At 47.5% G+C, this 15859-nt stretch overlaps 1 protein-coding gene across 3 annotated transcripts in view; it reads left to right on the top strand.

Annotated features, from left to right (window-relative positions):
* The window catches only part of LOC144717663 (disintegrin and metalloproteinase domain-containing protein 12-like), a 60094-nt gene that overhangs the window by 30093 nt on the left and 14142 nt on the right, over nt 1–15859 (top strand). For 2 of the 3 annotated variants that reach the window (XM_078593196.1, XM_078593198.1), the window contains exons 11-20: nt 1875–2023; nt 2622–2799; nt 3733–3822; nt 5555–5750; nt 6552–6660; nt 8585–8780; nt 10249–10326; nt 11617–11734; nt 13358–13507; nt 15108–15140. In XM_078593196.1, the coding sequence (XP_078449322.1) occupies nt 1875–2023; nt 2622–2799; nt 3733–3822; nt 5555–5750; nt 6552–6660; nt 8585–8780; nt 10249–10326; nt 11617–11734; nt 13358–13507; nt 15108–15140 (1297 nt within the window). The remainder of the gene's footprint in view (nt 1–1874; nt 2024–2621; nt 2800–3732; nt 3823–5554; nt 5751–6551; nt 6661–8584; nt 8781–10248; nt 10327–11616; nt 11735–13357; nt 13508–15107; nt 15141–15859) is intronic. The other variant, XM_078593199.1, reaches the window with a different exon arrangement.

The raw sequence follows: 15859 nt of genomic DNA, 5'->3' as shown, positions 1-15859 counted from the left end.
CGATGACGATGACAATGACGATGACAATGACGACGATGACAGACCTGTGCAGTTCGATGAATGTGATGATGATGATGATGGTGTTACTGCACAGGTATAATGAGGCCTTTAAATTAGTTCGAAAAATCCGCGATGCACTGAGGCCGCGAAACTTGAACAGCGAAGTGGCGAGGGATTACTGTATATAGATATCGTTATTGCGGATGAGATTTGTTGTTTTTAAATGATCAAAGTACCAATTTAGGCCATTGAATTGTCCTTGGTTGGGAGGCTCATGTCACCGGGTTCCAGGCACAGTTCGTGAACCGCACCACCAGCGCTCCCTCACTCTTCTATTACGAATCAGCTTGTGATAGTTTCTAAATTGTGGTGTGATAATTAATGCAACATGCAGGTTAACTTTCGGTCGCCATGGTTGTCTAGCCTATGACTATATCGCCCTGAATGCGCCCGATCTTGTCAGATTTCAGGAGCTAAGCTGTTTCGTGCCTGGATAGTGAGTGGATGGGCGACCACGATGCATGAAAAGTTTTTCAGGCCTTGGAGAGGCAGCAGAGGGTAGTGCAAGAAAATGTCTACGTACTCTGTTTAGTTTGTTATCCTTCTGCACCTCTGAATAGCATGGTTGGCTAGTTCAGCATACATATATACACATTTGTCTATGCTTCCCACCTTCACCAACTCACACGGACCAGTGTGGTGAAATGCCAAATAACTACTACCTTGGAGATTAGGGGAGCACGTCATGCAGCAGTGGATTGACAAATGGCTGTAACCCGTACATGTACGTGGTTGCCTTTGCCTATAGGGTCAAAGTTCATAAGTTGAGATTAATCTTCACTTCCGTGACAATTCATTGATTAAACAACATTTAACGAGCACACCGTTTGCCAGATTTGTGGAACAGATCTCATGATGTTAATTATTCACGGCCAAAGGTTGACTTTTACCCAAACTCAGAATATTACAAACCTTTTGCCACGCTTAAAAGATTTCTCCTTTTGTTTCTGGTGCCAGGAAAAATCGAATCTAAAAGAGCAAAATGTTAATTTGGATGTCATCAAATAAAGCAACAGCTTGCATGGGGATGGGGTGGCACAATAAATTTGTATGTTGGATTTAGTGTTAAAAGAATAACGGAGAACTAATAACACATTTTCTGAAACTTAAAAAACTTAATTTGGCAATGCTTCTTTGGCAGTGGTGCACAAACACAATTGACAAAACGTCTCAACACACTCATCAGTAACAACATTGCCTCAAAAGAAAAAGAATGGACAACTGGGCGACGTTTCGGGCAGTGGCCCTTCATTAACCAAAAGGAACATGTTGTGGCCGAGGAAACAACGATTCTAAACTGAAGATTGAATACATGGAACTCTGGGAAATGATTTGGAAAATAATACGTGGCAAGCGGGTGGAAGTGTGAAAGCAGTTAAAAGGACATTAATGATTGGCACTTCGCAAATGGCCACCAAAATTCATGATAGAGATAGGGTCTGAAAATGAATGGTAGAATTTTATGCAGAGCTATAGCTAAAATAAATCTTACCGCCCAGGAATCTGGACCATATCAAAAGGCGCTTCCGCACCCGAACTATCAGTTGCGCGTCTAACTCTCCCTCGAAATTGTGCAACTTGATCATCGGCGCAACGGCTTTGTCCACATCTGAGCGATTGGTTGTGCAACAAGTCGCGCGTCTGGTGTGGCCAAAGTGTGTTGGGGCTGAGGACGCTGGCAGCCAGAGGCACCGCCTGACCCCCACTGCACGGAGAGAGTGTTGTAGACGTGGCGTCTACACAGTTGCAAGCGCGGCGCGGTTACGCGGGGCACGGTGAAAGCGCCGCCATTGTCGGGTGCCCTCTCCCGCCAGGACCACTCGACGAGCGCGCTCGCCGTGGCCTCCACGATGGCCCACGAGGTCGGCCACAACCTGGGCATGAACCACGACATGCCGGAGCGCGGCTGCGTCTGCTCGGCGTCCGCCAACAAGGGCGGCTGCATCATGGAGCCTGCCTCCGGGTATGTTTCCCATTTCCCTCTTGCTACGGTAACTTTGTTGTGATTGTGCTACGATCGGTCTAAACGTAACCCGTCCGAGCAAAGTTGCGCGAAAGGGAAACGTTTTTTTTAACATTGATTTTTGTTTGTGCAATATATTTCATTTCTCGCTTAACATGGTTATTTTTTTTGCACTTGGTTTTATTTGCTTCATTACTGTACTTTTATTTGTTTTGCTTTTGTCATTTTGACAACCCAGGTCACTCTTGCAAATGAGACTCATCCTGGTCTCCTTAGAGTTCTCATCTGGCTGCACAAATTCTACTTGACTTGATTTGACCCTCTGTGTGTGTGTGTGTATCTAAGTGCACGTGCACGCGCGCATGGAAGTGTACCACCGCCTGTGTGCGTAGGTCGACTTAGCCTCAAATGAGTACCTGGTTCAATATGTAAACATTGCCACGAGGGAGACAAAGACGGACGGGTGGGGGGTGCTGGACACCCACGACCTCGTGTGCCGTGCCGGCCTTGACAGGCGCTCGCTAACAGCATTTGCCCCAACAGTCTGTTAAGGCTACACAGGGGATCTTTGTCTTTGTGCGTGCATACGCGCGTTCAGCTTCACGCCTGGCCAGGTGTTCAGCTCGTGCAGTCGAAAGGACCTGCAGGGCAGCCTCCAGCAGGGAGTGGGCATGTGTCTCTTCAACGTGCCGGGCCCTGGCGACCTGTACGGTGGCCCGCGCTGCGGGAACCAGTACGTGGAGGTCGGCGAGCAGTGCGACTGCGGCACAGTCCAGGTACCCCATCTCACGAGCCCCGCGCTTGGCCTCGCTGTGCGCACTGCCGCCTGCGGGGCACGGCAGCTTGCCGTGACGATGCCATTGGGCACTTGGGCTTAGGGGGGTGGGGGGCCTGTGCCTACGTTGGATCGCTGAGCTGGCGCCGCTGAGATCCCGAGTTCAGTCCTAGGCGGGCACCCGTCGTTAAACGAGGCGTTCCAAGTGCGGCGAGTTGATCGTTTTGGTCTGCCGCCGAGTAATGGTGTAAAACACGACAACGATCTTCCTTTGAAATGGCAAAACCCGGGCCCAATGGCTCACGCTCACTACTGCGATGGAGCGCATTGGAGGTGATGGTGGGTTGGTGAAATTCCCAAACCCGCTGGTCTGTAAGGTGGCCAAAATATGTTGGTACAACAAATGGATTTTTGAATCCACCGTCTTTTGAGATTTGAATGATCACCCTTTATACGAATGGGTTTTCTCTAAGTACTCTGGTTGCCTACCACGTGAATAATACTCAAGTGGAATTGGCTAAACATCCGAATGCAGCACCCTGCTCAAAGAGTCTTGGATCAGGTGTTCATAGAGAAATTAAAACGTTATTATTAGTATCATCAGCATCATCATCATTTGTTGCAGTGGCATCTGTTCTCTTGAATTGACATCTATTTGGGAGCCATCTATCAATGAATCTGTGGTGTCATCCTTTTTAATTATCCAGGAAGGCTTCAAGACTGAGGAGGGCCCTGCAATGGACATAACATTATTGTTATGCTATCAGTTTCTAACAACATCGTTAGGATCACTTAAAGTTATTATAGTGTGCACAACTTGTTGTTATTTACAACTTGTGTTACTCATCATAGTTATTTTACCCTGTAAAATGTTATATTTTAGAAATTGGCTTTTACCCGGTGATAAATAAACAACGTCTGTCTTCTTCACCAGGAATGCAACAATGTGTGCTGCGATGCCAGCACGTGTATGCTCAAGAAAGGTGCACAGTGTGCCGAAGGGCTGTGTTGCAAAGATTGCCAGGTGAGAGCATTTGTTACATCGTGCGTGTGTGTGCATTTGTGTGCGTGCATGTGTGTGCGTACGCTCGTGTGGGCATGCGTGTGTGTGGGGAAAAGCAGTAGGGAATTGGCTAGCGAGACCATGCTACGAATATCCGAACCAGTCATGGGCCTCCGCAAGGCCTACTTGGCCTATAATGAGTAGCTGGTGTTGCGTGTAAGCATCGTAACTGGGGAGACAAAGGTGGCCAGGCGTGGTGCTTCCCATAACTTTTCTCCATTGCTCATTCCCTTTGTCTTCCCTCCCCTCTTCCCTCCACTCATTCCCGTCCCTCCACTCATTCCATTCCTCCCCTGGCCTTTGGTGACCCCCATGTGCCCTCCGTTACGGTCACTCATTTCTCGGCCCTTGCCATCTAAATCACTCGATTTTTGTTTCCACTCTTTAAGCTATGCAAAACGCCTCGAGCTGAGGCGTTATATGAATATAGAAGAAGATAAAATACCGCTGCTCTGTGCGCTGTGCGCACGTTATTAAGTGCTCGTTAACGGAACTTGCGCCAACAGTCTGTATTGCTACAAGGGGGGGTCTTTGTCTTGATAAGGAGGAGAGTGGTGTTGCTGGCCACATCTAACATGAGTGGCAAGCGATAACTGAAGCACCTCTCTTGGCAGATTTTGGAAGTGAAGTGAAGTTGAGCCTGGTTAGTCCTCACAAAACAGCGTTATAAGCTGCTGTTGAGGGGCTATGCAGTGGGCAGCAGAGGGCAGTGCAGAAAATTCCATTGTCGATCGGTGCAACTCTGGTCCCCGCCTTCACCAATCCGCACCGACCAGGGTGGTAAAGTATAATCGAAGTGTTGCCATGACCATCAAGACATGGGGAGGCCCTCATCCAGCAGTGAGTTGACAAAAGGGCTGTGCATTTACTAGATAGCTTGTTCCCAAGCTTCATTCTGTCTTATCGGTGCACTATTTATTCATGGAATGTTTTTAACGTATGCATCAATTTATTGTTTTTACATCATCATAGACCATGTGAGGTTGTTCCGTGCCCATCCCGGACTCCCTAAAGAAAACACTGGAAATTAAATCCGGATGCAAAAAAAATATGCTGGAATATTTTCCAGAATATTAAATGAATAAGCCGCCTTTATCCAGGTGTATTCCTCCTACAGCCACAAACCAGTTTTCCCACATCTTATGGCTTATGCCACGAATTCAGGGTTTTTAAAGGCAGGGGTTAGTGGATAACACAGATCACGATATGCATGAAAGACCCATCCTGCAGTGTGGGCGTGTGTGTGCACACATTCCTATGTATTGGCACGTGTGTACATGCATGTGCCTGCATTCTTGTGTATTGGAATTCGCGCATGTTTGCATGCGTTTGCATGCATTAAAGATGTGCGGTAGAATAGTGGTTAGCAACATTGCTTTACGAAACTGGCCACCTGAGTTAAATTCCTGTTCACGGCCAACACCAGTGACTATTATCTGAACCAGTCCTGGGCCTCCCTTAGATCGATTCAACCTAAAATGAGTGCTTGGTGCAGCGTGTAAACATCAACACTAGGGAGACAAAGGCGGCTGGGCATGTTGCCGGTCACCCATGCCCTCGTGTGCCGTGCCGGCGTTCATAGGTGCTCACTAACAGCACTTGCCCCAAAAGGTCTATAACTGGCTATGCGTGGGCGGGGGGGGGGTGGTCTTTGCATTAAAGAGTTTCGGTTCATGTGCATTCGTGCGCACAGATTCTGAGCGAGCACACGCTTTGCCGTGGCATCATGGGAGAGTGCGACCTGGCCGAGTACTGCGACGGTACCAACCCCAACTGCCCGGGCAACGTGTTCCTCAAGAGCGGCTCCCCTTGCCAGGGCGGCGCCGCGTTTTGCTACACGGGCATCTGCAACACGCTCGCCGAGCAGTGCCAGCAGCTGTGGGGATCAGGTGATGCCCCTGGCTGTCCCTCGCCAACCCCCCCCATCCCCCATTGCACGTTTTCCCCTTTTGCATTGGTGGCGTAGCTATCGAAGTGTGCAGGCGGTGCGGCGGCAGCAGGCCCCACGAATTGGATGGGTCCAAGCACCGGACTACGGAGAGTGGTGGGGGGAAATTGGACAGGGTCAGCTCATTTCATTCCTTGCACCTGGGCCTATTCGACGGCCCACGCTATGCCACTGCCCTAACGAGCCAATCGGACACTGTCGCGATCCATCACTCAGTGGTGTAGCTATCGAGTGCAAGCGGTGCAACTGCACCAGGGCCCACGGGCTAGATGTGGAGGTTATTTCGACAGATTTGGCCAGATGTTTATGTGGCCCATGAGCCTATGACCTCATCAGCCAGAATTTGCCCAGTCTCAGATTTCGGAAGCTAAGCAGGGTGTATCTCGGATAGTGCTTGGATGGGCGCCCACCAGGTGGTGTGGACTGTGAGGCTACTTGGTGGGCAGCAGAAGAAAATTAAGAAAAATCTGAACTTATAAGCTCCCACGTCTATGTCCCCTGCCTTCACCAACCCACACTGTCCAGCGTGTGGTCAAATAAAACCCCCATGACCCCGAACAGCTTGGGGTACACCCTTATCCAGCAGCGGATTGACTGAGCTGTACACATACTCACGTGCATATGCACATCTGCAGGGCTTTCTCTATATCGAGCGCCAAATAACTCGAGGCTTTCTTAGTTCTGTATAACTGCACGCGACCCCCCGCCCCCCCCCCGCCCCCACCTCCTTTTCCCCTCACAGAATCCGAGCCGGCCGAAGACCTCTGTTATCAGGTGGTCAACGACAACGGGGACAAGTTTGGGAACTGTGGCCGTGACAAGTCCGGCTCCTACATCGCCTGCTTGACCGCGTAAGGCGGCGGGTGCCGCCCTCGGCCTCGCCCCCCCCCCTGCGACGAGCGATGAGCGGTGCCGCAGCCACGCTGCCGTCACTCGAGCCGATAGTTGAGCAACGTGAATGGCTCCCTCGTTGTGTTTGCCTCCTGATGGTGTTTTTGTTGTTTTCTATTTATTAAGGCATTCTTTTCCCCACCGCCCATTTTGCCCAAAGAATTAATCCCTGAGAAAAAAAATTATCACGGCGATTTATTTATATTGCCCAAGTATGCGGGCAGTGTTGCTGCTGCTGCTGCTGCTGCACTTAATGAGTCTGCAGTAACAGTCTCCAGCCCACAGATTAAGGGACTGATGAAGAGAAGTTTTACTGTTGTTCACGGGCACAGCCCTTTTGTCAATCCGCTGCTGGATGAGGACCTCCCTAATCCACGTAGGTAATGGGGCTTATTTTACCACACTTCACCACGCTGCTCAGTGCGGGATGGTGAAGGCGGGAGACATGAACGTGGGCGCATAGAAGTTAAGCACAACGGATTTTGCTGCAATGCACTCTGCTGCCTACCATCGCGGAGCCCCGCAACCTGTTTATTTGCACGACGATCTATCTATGCGCTATCCAGGCTCAAACCTGCTTAGCTTATGAGATCTGACAAGAATCGGGCACATTCTTGGCAATTTTGTATTTCCATGCGCAAATTCATACTTTACGGCACCCTTCTTTGTGAGTGGGCCAAAGCCGTTGCTCACAATTCCACGTTGCTACGGCACATTCTGGGTGGTTTGGTCATGGGCAGGTTATTGTCCACACGTATGGCTCTTTTGCTAGAAAGCTGTGAGGCTGAACCTGACCAAACTGACAGTTGACAACAACTAAAACACAGAAAAGTAAAGAAAAGTGTCATTTTGTTAAACTCCATTGCACTTTAAATATAATTGGCCGAAAGAAAAACCTCTTCATAAAATGAAATGTCTCTCATTTGTAACTGTTGAAATTGCCAATGATAATTACATTGGTCTAAATTTGCTACAAAATCGATGTTAAAGTCCAATAATGGCCTTGAAAGCCGATTATCCAATTTTTTTATTAATCCGTGAACACGTTCCATCGTTACACATTTAAACAGGAACGTTGTTTAAATGTGTAACTATGCATCCATTCATTGATTACAATTTCTTCTTCGGAGCACGATACATCCCAAAAATCGTGCGTGTAAGAAGCAATTCATTTTTATTCGTAGATGTTGTATGTAACACATTCACATGACCCCTTGCAGTCACTAGAGTGCACTATACTCATCACCGTTATATAAAGAAACCAATCTCAGATTGTAACAATTCATAGAGTCAGGACTTTTTTTATACTTGCTTAAGTGAAGTGCAATTGATTCCCTGAAGGTGTTAATGGGGTCCGCATGTAATCAACGAGTGGCGTAGGGTGCGAAAGAGATAGTGAGTGGACCTTAAACCCTCGTGGACAAATCTAACTAGTGCGTGACGATTGGAAGGGGTTAATTGTGGAGGTCGTTTACTTGCAGATACGTTTCTTGTAACAACGATTGTGGTAATAACATTGAAGCAATGGAAATAATTCATCAGTAATACACTCGCAAATTAGTACCGCGCTGCACAGTTTCTGTGATATTCAGAGGCGCGAGGAATCACAGACAAGCGACAAAGCAGCCAGAACCAATAGCAACAATCTCCCAAGCTCTGTGGCCTTATATTGGGGACATTTAGCCAACTCCATGAATGAGTGTTTACATATGTGGAAGGAGAGCGGTGTGCCTGTATAAAACCCTCACTTGCGAGGGGTGTAACACATCCACAGTCGCCTCCAATTATCACGGTTGGCTGTGTACGGCACGAAAGAAGCTCAACGTACACACATCCGCCCATTCTGGATGGTGTTTGAAGCTGCGATGCCACACGCACACGCAGGAACATCATGTGCGGGAAGCTGCTGTGTCGGGGTGGCACGGGCCAGCCTATCGTCGGCTGGGACATGCAAATCATCGACACGAGCATCACCATTGGCAACGTGCAGCACAAGTGCCGCGGGACTTACTTCAATCTGGGCAGCGACGTGCCTGATCCGGGCTACGTGCTGTCGGGCACCAAGTGCGGAGAGGACAAGGTACCAGCAGTGCCACGGTCACCGATGCGTGCACCGTGTAGCTGTCATGTTCTTTATACGTTCACATTTCCACTTATCTCTTCACTTGCCTGCCTTCAGCTCGGTCACCTCCAGACAGTTAGATATGTAACGATGGACATTGCACTTAAACATGCTTGGGATATTTGTGTGCGCTGTCAGCAGGGGAAATTGTATCGTGGCTTTGTTGTTACGCTTTACAGGAACGGAAATTGATCGTTAACTCCTGAGAGTCCTCTGCAGGTGGAGTTTTGACTTCCAAAATCTGCTCCAAGGGAAATTTAGCCAGCTCCATTAATACGATTCGGAGGAAATCCGCGCAATTCGTTGTATAACGCCTACGACCAAATCACCCGGAATGCGCCCGACTTTGTCAGATCCTGGAATATAAGTGGCGGTTAAGCCATGTGGTTGAAAGTAGAGGGCAATTGTTGTACTGTACTTTTATACTCTAGTGTCTGTGCTCCTTCACCAACCTGCACTGACCATTGTGGTGAAGTATGGTCAAATAACTCCCACGAGCCATTGCACGTAAGGCCATGTGACCCTGGTGTACACGGTCACACAAGTAACTTAAAAATGTAACAAGTGACGAGACCGTGTACATCCGTACAATGATGTAAATATGGCAGCGAGTTTTAAAAAATAGCCAATACTTGGGTTTTGTTCCAGGGCTATTGAGGTCTCGTGGGTAAGAGGAACTGGACCGTGACATTTCATTATCAAGGTCGACCATTGGTGATGATTAAAAGGGGTGTATTGTGCAGCAGGAAGCTGTTGAACCACGGCAATGTAGAGACTTCTAGTCTTGGATCAACAATTAAGGTCTACGTGCTCATCAAAGTCTGAAGTTGTTGACTGCTGTAAACTCTGGTAATGACTAGCTTTGGATCACAAGTTCAGAGCAAAGCACGACTATATTATTTGGAAAAAGTTTTAGCTGGAAAGTAGCAATGGATTTGAAACCTGTCCAGGTTGTGTCAATTCCAAAGGGAAATCATAGACCTGAAGCCTTGTGGGCTGACTAATCAATTGCTTTTTAGTTGCGTTGAAATAACATTGTGCTTTTAAAAAAATGACATGATTATTTTTTCTGTGAATCATCAGCGTGTACTACTGTTGTTATATATGCAGTGTGCAGTATGCGACGATGTCCATGAGTGTGTCCACACTCCTTAACACGTCTGATAAATTGTCCGTCATTGAAATTAAGATTTAACGCCACGCTCGGCTGCTCGTTCGTCAAACGCATGCTCACGCGTGTCAGTTCAAAGCCCACGTGAACATCCCATTGGCAGCTCTTCCAGCCGCCATTGTCCTGCCATCGATTCCATACGCGTCCATAATAACCTTGGCTGGAGCAATGCACTCTGGCTGGACTTGGTGTTGTATTGCAGTTGTTCTTTATCCAAAGTGCCTTTTTGTTGTTGTTGTTGTTGTTGATCCACAGGCCTGCTTGAACCAGGAATGCCAGAAAGTGTCGGTGTTCGGCGTTCAGGCGTGTAACAACTACTGCGGCGGTCACGGGGTACGCTTTGCCTGCTAATGCCACTGATCCCCACGATTGTGCGATTATGGATCTCGCTCGTAGTAACAGCCTCGGCTTAGAGCGAGCACAGCTGGGGGCAAAGGCTCGCGGGGGCTGTAAGAGAACGCGTGAAAAGGGCACCAGCATGGGCCAAGCCCAGATTATTGTACGAGCGTATTGCTGATATTTATTGGGGGTTACCGAGGCTGCTGTCGTGATGCCAGGTATTCGGTTTAAACTGCCGATTTTGTGCTGAGCTAGTACATCGCCGTGCACTTGTCATGCTGCGTAGTGTAATTAGGTTGAAACGCAGTCTTGCTGTGCGTGTGGTCTCTGTGCGTGCGCAAACAGCGGTGCACCAGTTGGCGCACCGCGCTACGAATGCAGTGACCCGAGTTGATTTCCTGCCAATGGCTAATGTCTATGGCGAGTGATATCTGAACTGGTCCTGGGTGTCTCCCTTAGGTTGACTCAGCCTTAAATGAGTTCTTGGCGCGGTGTGTCGACATCATTAATGGGGAGGCACGCCACCTTTTCGTGCACCGTGTCAGCTTTAATAGGCGCTTCTGAGCAGCACTTGCCCAACCAGTCTGTAAAATGCCATACTGGTATTGGCATTTGTTGACCGCACTGCACTAAGGTACTTGTGACTCAGGCGGAATTCCCCAGCCCGTGTGCATCGTTCGTAACTGGTGGTCTACACATGTCCTCTACCCCTTCCTCGGTGGACTTGGCACAAAATGAGTGTCTGGTGTGGCATGTAAACATCCGCACTAGGGAGACAAAGGCAGCTACGTGCCGGCTCACTGCGTGGCTGCCGTTCTGCTTGTGTGGCTCCACACGCCTCTTAGTCGTTCTCTCTCTTGGAGAGTGAGCGAATATTGTGTGTTACAAGTGGACATTATTATTGTTATTAGTTAACACACCATCGCCTTGTGTACTGAGATAACCTAGAAACCTGTGTCCAGATTTAAAAAATATAATTTTCTAATCTTAATAACTTGAGTGTTTAAACACCTCGACTTCAATTATCAAACTGCAACGGCCCTCGCAGCAGTTGTACTATACATAGCCTTTAGTCAACATAATTTTATGGACAGGCTGGCCTCCAACACGATCATGTGGGATTTCTGCCTCGGCGCCACAAGCAACGAATGAGCCCCGCAGCCCGTGCCAGCTGCAGCAGGTGGACACGTTTGTCCTGAATGCGTCGATAACGTCGATGACGTGCGCTCTCACGGTGCGCTCGCTTACCTGGCTGCGCCTGCCTGCCTGCCTGTCATTGGCTAGGTTTGCAACAACAACAACAACTGCCACTGCGATGCTGGCTGGGCACCTCCCAACTGCTCCAGTCCAGGGAACGGGGGCAGCTTGGACGGTGGCTCTCCCTGGAGCCCCACTCCACCGAGTAAGCCTCGCTGCTCCGCTTGACCGCTTCACCGCTTGACCACTGCCGGCAACCGCCGCCGCCGCCGCCGCCGTCAGAGCTGCTTCTGCTTTCACCGCAGCGATTTCCCCTCTAGCTTTTTCGCCGAATTCTTTGCCGGCCCGGTACCATTGCTGTTGCCCTGTCCTTTTGTTTTTATCTTGTTCTTTATTTAGTTGTGCATACTCCTATGTGTACTGGAGACGTTTTTTATTATTCTATTTTATCATTATTTTTGTTAATCTTTAGAAAAAAGATTATGAAGGCATTGACGGACCCTACAGTATTAACCCTTTTGTATTGTTTATCCTTTCGGAATTATTTTATTCCTGTTGGTTTTATTGCTCAAACGTACTTGACTGTTGTGTGTTTTAAGAAGTGTGCTTTTTAATGTTAAGTAAGTTAATATCGTTAGCTTGCTTACAACCTGCTTTTAAAGTGATGCTTGCTCTGAAAATGTACTGCATCGTTCTCCTTTTGAAATGGGGTTTTTGGTTAACTCTTTTGAGACCGACCAAAAAGAAACTCGCGTACATGTTTCCTTTGCAGGCCTTGCTGACATTTCATTGTTGTACCAGGGACTGCAGTGTTCCGGTGTGCCACAGACTGTTTGGTGAAATCAACACCAGGGTGATTGTCCGAAGATGACATTCGTTGAATCTTTGGCCTACTCATCACATTGAGTTTGTTTTTGAGAATAATTATGAGAAAGCCACTTGTATGAATGTGTTTTAAAACACAATACCACCTGGAATGGAATGGTGGCACTTCCTTTAATGGCTTGCAAGTCGGGCCATATTGCCCATGTGCCAAGGCCAGATATTTAACTTGTCGGTACCACCTCAGGTGACGTCACTTTACCTATCCCACTGTATTTATTTGGCCAACAGTAGTGAACTTTGCGATAACCACTGTTAATGAGAGGGTTATCACGTAAATAACTTCTTAATCGGTGCGGCTGAAGTTGTTTTACCTTAGGTGGTACCGAGTTCTGCTTTGGCCCATGGACTAATATTTGGAAGGGAATCGTGTACCATGTTTGTGCAATGTGACATCCTGGTTTCCTATAGTCATGATTTGTTTTTGTTTGCAGGTGGGCAGATGATTGTACATGAATGGATTACCAACCATCACTGCATGGTTCATTTTGACCACAAAACAAACTGATGTCTCACCCTGTCTATCCATCCTACACGACCTCTTCCATTCTGCAATTTGTATTGTGGCACCACCGTGCAATCACGTGTTTTCTTTCAGGTATTTGAAACATAAACAGTATTTCTTTATTGCGCGTCTGTGTATTTCGATGTTTCGCACATCATTCCAGGTCACTGCTGCGACATGAAGATAAATGCCGCAGCTTGGGCGACGTTTCAAGCAGACGTCTCGCATCTGAAAATTGACCAACACAAATCTGAAAAATATATTTTGGAAAAGAAACAGAGCACCATCCGTCATTATTTACTGCTGCATCAAATAAATAGTTATTTTGTACAGCAAGCAATGGATGATTTTCATTGGAAGGCGGCCTGTGCTCCTTCACATCCTGCGCCCATCGCGGGTGCACATTTAACGCCACTCTTTTGTTTCATATCTCCTTGGCAGGCTACCCTCCGTTAAACCTCACATCAGTAGTGATTGAGAACAGCTCGTACGTGGGCTACCCGTCCACGAACCGCGCCACAACGGTAGACGAGACCAGATCAGTGTCCGCAGTCGTTGGTGTCAATACGCCAGCCCACGGTAGCGGTCACGGTGAGGTCACATCCACCCGCATAACCGCAGACACGACGCCCGTAGTGAACATTTCGACGCACACCAGCAGCCCCCCCCCCCCCCCCCCCGTGACCTCGTTGCCTGGTGGTAATGACGAAGGTACTCACGCACCGTTCCCAATGTGTTGCCACAGGCCCCAGGTTGACACCTGACCCCCTTAATTGTATCACTTGCCCATGGCTTTGGAGAGGCTTTCATCCAGCAGTGAATTGGTAATGGCTGATGATAATAATAACAATCTTTATTTGTATGTAGTCTTAGGTTTTTTCGGTAAAGTCACGTAGGTAAAAAATTAAAATTAAAATTAATGAAAGTAAAATAAAAGTAAAATAAAAATCACGACGTTTCGGAGGCAACACAAGCTTCCATCTTCAGGTGGAACCGTCACAGCACGATAGCCGTATCAAGTAAGAGAAATTCCAAGAAAACAGTCCTTGTATATATACTGAAGACGGAAAGCTTGTGTTGCCTCCGAAACGTCGTGATTTTTATTTAATTTTTATTTTACTTTTATTAATTTTTATTTTTTGCCTACGTGACTTTACCGAAAAAAAACCTAAGAATATGAATTCTTGCAGTCACGAAAGCTTCAAATCTAGAATTTCTTTGTATGGCCTGTGAAGAGCAATGAGGAGAGCTTGGGTTGTAAGTGATTTAGCCGATAAAATTGCTTTGGGAGTTGTTTAATTGGAACTACACCGCATTCAAACATTATATTTGGGGCAGTGTGAAGTTTTATGGCCCCAGGATTAATAGCTGTGGTCGCAGTCACACATGAGGAGGGTCTTTTATTTCCTACCTATGAATTTGGTGTCAGTATCGTCCGTGGGATGATTACGATTATGGAGTGGTGGTTTAGGCAGTGCCAGTTAATTCTACAGGGCTTGGTTTATATTTGGCAGCAAAGTGACCATTGGAACTAAAATCAAAACTATGAAGTTGGTCATATCACTGAAGTTGTTGCGAAGTGCTGCTGTAAAATCGCACAGAAACACCTGCAGAAGCAACAGTAATATTACAGTAATTGTTTTAATTCATTAAATTTTTATGAGATTTAAAACAGGACATCCGCAAACATTTCCAGCTTTGTTCACATTAGCAATGTCATAACTGTAATTACATATTAATTTGACGACTTCTTATCATTAAGCATGCACTGCATAATCGTTCAGTGGCCTAGTTGGCTGGCGAGAAGATTGCAATGCGTGTGAGCAGTAAATGCACGCAGTGTGAGTGCGCACCCATTTGAGTAATTAGTAAAGTAAATAAACTACAGGGGTGAACCATAGTGGCGCAGCGATTTATTGTGCGCTGTGCTATGAATCTGGTGGCCATAGTTCAATTCCTGGCCCAACCAACATCAGTGGCGAGTGGTATCTGAATCGGTCCTGGTTGCCCCCTTCGCTAAACCTGTGCTGACCAGCACAGTGCAGGATGGTAAAAACAAACAAAAAACCCCGATGACCGATGCAGCGTGGGGAGGCTTTTGTCCACCCGTATTGCTCTAGGCACACATTGCATCTCGTATGCAAACCGCTGAGATTTTCTTAACGTTCTTCGAAAATTGTTTTTTCAACAGTGACCGAAACTCCTAACCTACGGAGTGTACCAGGTACCCATGTATGCATGCCGATGCTGCAATAATCTTTTTTATTAAAAGTGGGGGCTGATTTTTTTTACCCCCCCATGTTTAATATGATTGTGGTGGTGGTGGATTGACCTTATGATGAAGTGTCCAATGTACCTTGATAAAAGGTCATCAAAAAAATCACATGGCATGATCTCCCTTCTCCAAAAACAAAAATCCCCGCGTAATACCTTTTGTCCATAAATTCTCACAGCGGCGTTTTGTTAAAGGATGGGAAGCGCGTCGCAGAATCTTGGCTTTGTGGACTCTGTATTCGCGTGGGATTTTAATGCGGCAATGCTGCGCCGCACCGTCTTGCAGTTAGGTTTTGGAAGGAAGCCCTTTCTCATGTCAATGTGATGGAACTTTGATGGTGGTTGTGCATTGATCCATGGGCTCAGTGGAGTACCGTGACTAATGAAGGGCATGTGAGTGGTACTGTGGGGGGGTTTGTGGGTGAGGGAGTACAGGCATGCCCATTATTACCTCCATCTGTTAGGAGGTTGGGTGGAGGGGGTTGCTCAGGAAGTGGCTGAGTCCAGTGGCATTGGGTGATCAATGCCTCTCTCACCTATTGGCTACTTTCCAGTGTGTTTTTATTTGACTTCATTGGCCAGTAAGCCACTGTCCAATTGGCCAGCAGGATGCACGACCTGCCCTATACGACGCTCTGTCCCGCAGTTTTCAAACAAGTTACCTACGAC

Source organism: Lampetra planeri, chromosome 4, assembly GCF_965212315.1.
Source record: "Lampetra planeri chromosome 4, kcLamPlan1.2.h2, whole genome shotgun sequence".
Classification (NCBI taxonomy): Eukaryota; Metazoa; Chordata; class Hyperoartia; order Petromyzontiformes; family Petromyzontidae; genus Lampetra; species Lampetra planeri.
The sequence above is the reverse complement of the archived record's forward strand: the minus strand, read 5'-3'. Positions and strand labels throughout refer to the sequence as shown.